At 44.9% G+C, this 6,000-nt stretch overlaps 2 protein-coding genes across 11 annotated transcripts in view; one reads left to right on the plus strand and one right to left on the minus strand.

Moving 5' to 3' along the window:
• Nucleotides 1–2,993, plus strand: part of LOC138953599 (forkhead box protein G1-like) — a 37,762-nt gene extending 34,769 nt beyond the window's left edge. The window contains exons 2-3 of the mRNA XM_070325460.1: nt 703–1,075; nt 1,712–2,993. Coding sequence (XP_070181561.1) covers nt 703–1,075; nt 1,712–2,658 — 1,320 coding nt within the window. The 3' untranslated portion in view covers nt 2,659–2,993. The remainder of the gene's footprint in view (nt 1–702; nt 1,076–1,711) is intronic.
• The window catches only part of LOC138953604 (uncharacterized), a 313,259-nt gene that overhangs the window by 97,966 nt on the left and 209,293 nt on the right, over nt 1–6,000 (minus strand). The gene's annotated exons all lie outside the window — the stretch shown is intronic.

Below are 6,000 nucleotides of genomic sequence, written 5' to 3' on the forward strand. Positions count from 1 at the left end.
TTTTCTTCCTTTTATTATTCTGGAGCAATTTGTCCCTCTCCTTCCGTCACAAACAATAAATGACATGAACATCTGTCAACATGCGCCCTAAAAAAGATTAAACTGTGACTTGTACAGTTTTCATTTAACAACAGCAGGATGTCCCGGTTTCACGCGAAAAGCAATGAGAGCATTGAACGTTTTTATGGAAACTTATTGTTTTTGATGTTACAATGTACCGACGTAGTATGGATTTAAGTTTTACATTCAGTCATTACTTCACGGAATGATTTCCCGAAGGAAAAGGGGACCTTTTTTCTGTCTAATAAACAGATTCACCTGTTGATTCTTCTTTCCCCTCCTCTCCTTCTCCCTCGTTCTAAACCGAAAGTGTATTGCCCACAACACGACCGGAAGGTAGCCAAAAACATCTATTATTTTATAAAAAAAATATATATATAAAAGAAGAAGAAGAAGAAGAATAGGAGACATTATCAACAAAATAAGACTAGAGCTTTAGAATATAATATTGGAGAATATACTAGATCATTTGAGTTTGTGATCATCGTCATTTTTTTCAATTAAAGTGACTTGTCCAGTCAATACTTTTAGTTTGTGTCAAGAGACTGAAGCATATAGGTCTTACTTAGTGCTGTCTCCCGTATTTAACACGCTTACGTCCCTTTTGCTTTATTTGACCTGAACGTTTCATTTCCTTCCAAGGCCGCCGAGACTCCAACCCCCGACCAGGACTCCCCAGACCCAGACAGTCTTGACTCAGAACAGAACCAAGCAGACACCGCCAAGACCACAGACGACAACAACGAACCAGACTTCAAGGAGAAGGTTGAAGAGAAGGAAGAGGAAGAAGAGGAGAAGAAGCCCGAGAAGCCTCCCTTCTCCTACAACGCGCTGATCATGATGGCGATACGCAGCAGTCCCGAGAATCGGATGACCCTCAGCCAGATCTACGAGTACATCGTCAAGAACTTCCCCTACTACAAGGACAACAAGCAGGGCTGGCAGAACTCCATCAGGCACAACCTCAGCCTCAACAAGTGCTTCATGAAGGTCCCAAGGCATTATGACGATCCGGGTGAGTTTAATGAAATACGATACAGATACATTCACATCCTAGTGGTGACCTTCTACGTGTACTTTTCTCCTGCGGATATATTCGCATTATGACGTCTTCGCGAACTTGGAGTATTTACTGACATTGGGAAAACGGGTCAAAAAGACGGCTTGGTTTGTTTAATCGGTGTCGTTTGTATTTAAATAACGATTCGCCTTTTAATATATCAGTCTCAAAGAAGAGTGTGGACACGCGCACGGGCTCTTCTGATCGTGCAGTCCCTTCACCGCGCCACTGACAAATGAAGATGCGTTTTATTCAATTGCGTTAAACTGAAAGAGTTAAATGCAACTGTATACTATAAGACAATTCTATTTGCCCCATAAGATAGCTGTTTTTCTCGAAAAAAAAGACACATTTAGCAGGCGGATAACCTCTTCATATTATACCAGCTTGATGACGGTAACTTCTGCACCTGATGCCATTGTTCATATCTCTACAATCCAATCTAATCCAATCTGACGCAACGCAACAAAATACAATACAAAAGTGTTGATAGAAACAGAAATGTTGCGCTGGATCGCGCAACACGACCGTATATTCTAGCTGTACATTCCAACGAGTTGTTAACCACAGGTTTTTTTCCCTCATTTGCAGGCAAGGGCAACTACTGGATTCTGGACCCGTCTTGTGACGACGTCTTCATCGGGGGTACCACGGGCAAGCTGCGACGCCGCTCCTCCTCCGCCTCCCGCCACCGTCTGGCCGCCATCAAACGGGTGGGCTTCCCCTACCCCGGGTACCATGGCTTCTACACAGCATCCGACCGTCTGGCGGCCTTCCAGCTGGCCCTGTCGTCGTCAGGGTACCCCTTCCCTCACGCTGCTCTCAGCATGGGGATGGGGGCCGGTTACCATGGACACCACATGTCGATGGCCGCGGCTGCTGCTGCATCGGCTGCAGCGCATTCACATCATCCGTTGCTGTCTGGAGGGGCGTCTGCTGCAGGGGGTGGTGGAGGGGGAGGTCTTCACTTTGCTCACCCTCACGGCATGCTCAACTTCTCCATCGACAAGCTCCTGGCGTCTGACCCCTCTCTGTGCAAGCCCGCTTGTGGAGGGTCCGATATGGGCATGGGGAACCCAGGCAGTAACACTGTGACAAACATTCCGCCGAGGCACCATCCTCTTCACATTCCTCCCCATCTGCCTCTCCCCTCCTCCCCTCATTCCTCCTCCTCTTCTCCTGCAAACGGCTCTCCTCCGGGTGTTTCCTCCGTTTCCTCGCCTTCTCAAAACCTCTCCTACTTCGCTTCAAGTTCTTCCCTGCTGGTACCACCCCCACTGGCTCACGCTCAGACGACTCACGCAGCGGGAACGAATGTTAGCGTGACTGAACTGTACAACAGACTCAGGACAATGTCTTCGGTGTCTTCTATGCCCATGGCTTATGGAGCTGGATCACCACTACACGGGCTGGGAGGAGGGGGTAGTGAGGGACTGCTGCAGAGGAACGGCTTGCAGAGTGCTGGAGGTAGGACTTTGATAGGGTCACCAAACAGTTCCTTCACGCCGGTTGCTCAGTCCCATGGCAGGACCTCGTGAAAGGATGAGCGAGAGAAAGAGACTCGGGGAGAGAGAGAGAGAGAGACTCGGAGAGAGAGAGAGACTCGGAGAGAGAGAGAGAGAGAGAGAGAGAGAGAGAGAGAGAGAGAGAGAGACTCGGGGAGAGAGAGAGAGAGAGAGGCCTGTAAAGATACTCAGACGTTAACACAATATTTAAAATAATGTCCATGTTATAACCAGTACTTGTCTTACACTGCCTTTTAATAAACAGAGAAATGTGGTACGATTGTATACGCTTGCTTGTTTTTCGTAGTAAGTGCTTGGCACTGAACTGAAAATGTGCGTGTTCGTATATTAAATGTGAAGTGAATGAGTTATGCATTTTTGTCTCTCTTTTTCTGTGTGTGTGTGTGTGTGTGTGTGTGTGTGTGTGTGTGTGTGTGTGTGTGTGTGTGTGTGTGTGTGTGTGTGTGTGTGTGTGTGTGTGCTGACGCATGTATTCGTGTATACGAGCCGGTTTTATTTGTGTTTCGGTCAGGATGCAATAGCTACTTTTATTTTGTATTTGTTTTATCCATTTCACAACATGTCTTTTTTGTTTTATTTCTACATGTCTGTCATTGTATGTTTGTCTTCCCGGGTGTTTCAAAGTTTTTCTGAGCCGATATTCATAAACAATGGCATTTGCAAGCTGCCTGAATACAAAACTATTGAAAGTTTTGGAATACGCAGATTGAGTTATTTAACTCAATTCAATGCACCCACGTTTTTTTTGCCCAAAAATAACTACACAAAAACGTTCCCAAGACGTTCCCGCTGCGTACGCTCAGAAGAGACAATGCAAGCATTCCAGTAAACACAACTTTTTTTTTTAACTCTTTGGCCGAAAGTTTAATCCGTCAAATGAAACGGATAGGCGCAACAACAAAAAGTGGGGAGAAGAAAGAAAAGTTGAAAGCTGCGCACTATTTTTGAAGCCCTGCGGTTAGCTGTACGCCCGACTGGCCGTCGTAACAATGAGCGACAAGCGACGCTGGCAACACTTCCGCCGCACGACATAGTTCTCCAGTTGAGACGTCTTCTTCCGCCCCCCTAATGGATGGTCGGCAAGCTTTCCTGAACTTTTAATTTCGTTTGAAACTCCACCGGCAAATCACGCCGCCATTAGACCTTGTCGGCGGTCACAGCAAAACACGCGCGCGCGCATTTGTTGCCTTTGCGTCACTTCCGGGAGACAGAAGGATTGAAAAACAATCGTCCTTGGCTCCGGAAGCGAGCTGCGGATTGGAAAAGCGAATGTCAACACAATATTCCCCCGAGAGACCGAGACTTCCTCCCAGGCTGACAAGGGGGGACCGGCCATTAAGACGACGCTTACATTTGCCCGTCACTTTCCATTACACTCGCCCGGACTCAGCCTTTGACGTCTGTCCGACCCCATATCTTGTGCAACGTGGAGGATCGCCTCTGAAACGCTCCATGATTATTTCCTGCGAGACAAATCGCTGTCTGCGGGCCTCCAGGGACGGGGAAGAGACCAGCGCTAGACTCCGTACGCTGTGACTGGGGGACAAGTGCTCGTGAGACCCCTGCCTCCCTTGGATCGATCAGCTTGTTTGGAAAGTTTTAAAAGTCTTGTTACTTGCAGTCACTACCATCTATCACGCACTTTGAAACGCTGTTTATCTTCTATTTATCTTTCTGCCACAAAGGGCAGGGGTACGTGCTCTAAAGTTTTACTTCGTTGTTTTTATCCGTGCAACCGTAATTAGTGGAAGAATTTCTGCGCAGAGTCAGAATCCAGTATACAACTATCCATCATTTCACTAGGGGCAAATAAACTCTATCAATTGTGACGCTTCACTTGTGTGCGTGTAGCGGCTGAATAAGGATAACACAGAATGTATATAACGCAGCTGATTCGTTGATGCGGATGAAGTATACATTAACACATGAGTGATTCGTTTTGCCGTGAAAGATAAATGAACATTGAAGGTAATTTCCTTCCATAGAGATTCACTCTCCATCTCTGTGCTTCCGTTCCGTGTCAGTCGTCATTGTCCGCCATCATAGACCTGTCTGGGTTTCTACATAGGCTAAGCACATCCTTCCACTTAAATACATGTCATTGTCCGCCATCATAGACCTATCTCGGTTTCTACATAGGCTAAGCACATCCTTCCACTTAAATACATGCCAACAATCAACAGTCTTCCTTCTTTGCATGCAGTGTGTGGACTTTTTGAAGAATAACTTTCTTTATTTGAATAATTTTATGTGTATGACTGTGAACTTAAGTACTAATTAGAGAGCCTGGGATAACGAGGAATATTATGAGCTTGCGGCCCCATCATCTTTTTTGGAGGATGAAAGTCGCTTGTTCATTTCAATGCGTGTTATTCTCTCAGGTGCAAGGAGACTAGTTCCGCATAACTCTCACTGACTCTATTTCACATGTCGTATGCATTTAGAGCGCTTACTTCCCTTCGTTTATCAGATTTGTGCAGAATAATTTCGTTACTGACAGCTTATAGTAATTTTTTTTTTTTTTTAAATTTTCATTATCACCATTATTATTTATTCGTAAGCTTATAGTAAGTTTGCTGCATACATTCCACAATGGGTTTTCACTTTGCATTGAACGTGGCCGGACTGTGGAGTTTAGGTCTACGTGTCCACGAAGAACATTTCATTAAAAAACATTTAAAAAAAACTGACAAGTTAATGTACCTACACAACAAATAATGCAATTAGTGAACGAATTAGCGCCGGCAACTGTCAAACCTAATTAATTATTTACACATCCTAACAATGCAGAGAGCACATGTTATGTTAAATTAATGAAACATTCGATCACACGACAGACGGAAAAGCTTATGTATATCCACACAGCAAATAGTGCCAGTCATTTATTTGAACACATCTTGACAAAGTGAATATTGTTGTGAGATCAACGACTTTCTTGCAGGCAGCTGTAAAACCCCATCACGGTAGCACGCTGCGCATAAGGCCTTAATTAAGTCTTGACGCACATATTTTTCAGTTGAAAACCCTTGTTTTTCTTTGTACACGATGAAAGAAGACAGCTCAGTCCATATCCCCTTTCCTGACAGAAAGATTATCCTCGCATCAGTCAATACGCACGGTAATGATAGAAAGCGGACGTTTCCTTTTCAAGCATGCACATGTTTGTCATCAGGCTCGGCCTAAGAGCATCCAGTACAGTATTGGAAATACAATTAACTCTCCCAAACGTATAATCGCTGCAGGATTTGTCAGCAAAGCAAAACCGTCAGACTGATTCACAGTTTATCCTCGCATTAGTAAAAACCTTTCCGTTAGTTTCACAATTCGTCTCTTTGTTAGTGAAACATATATATC

This window comes from Littorina saxatilis, linkage group LG17 (assembly GCF_037325665.1).
Source record: "Littorina saxatilis isolate snail1 linkage group LG17, US_GU_Lsax_2.0, whole genome shotgun sequence".
NCBI lineage: Eukaryota > Metazoa > Mollusca > Gastropoda > Littorinimorpha > Littorinidae > Littorina > Littorina saxatilis.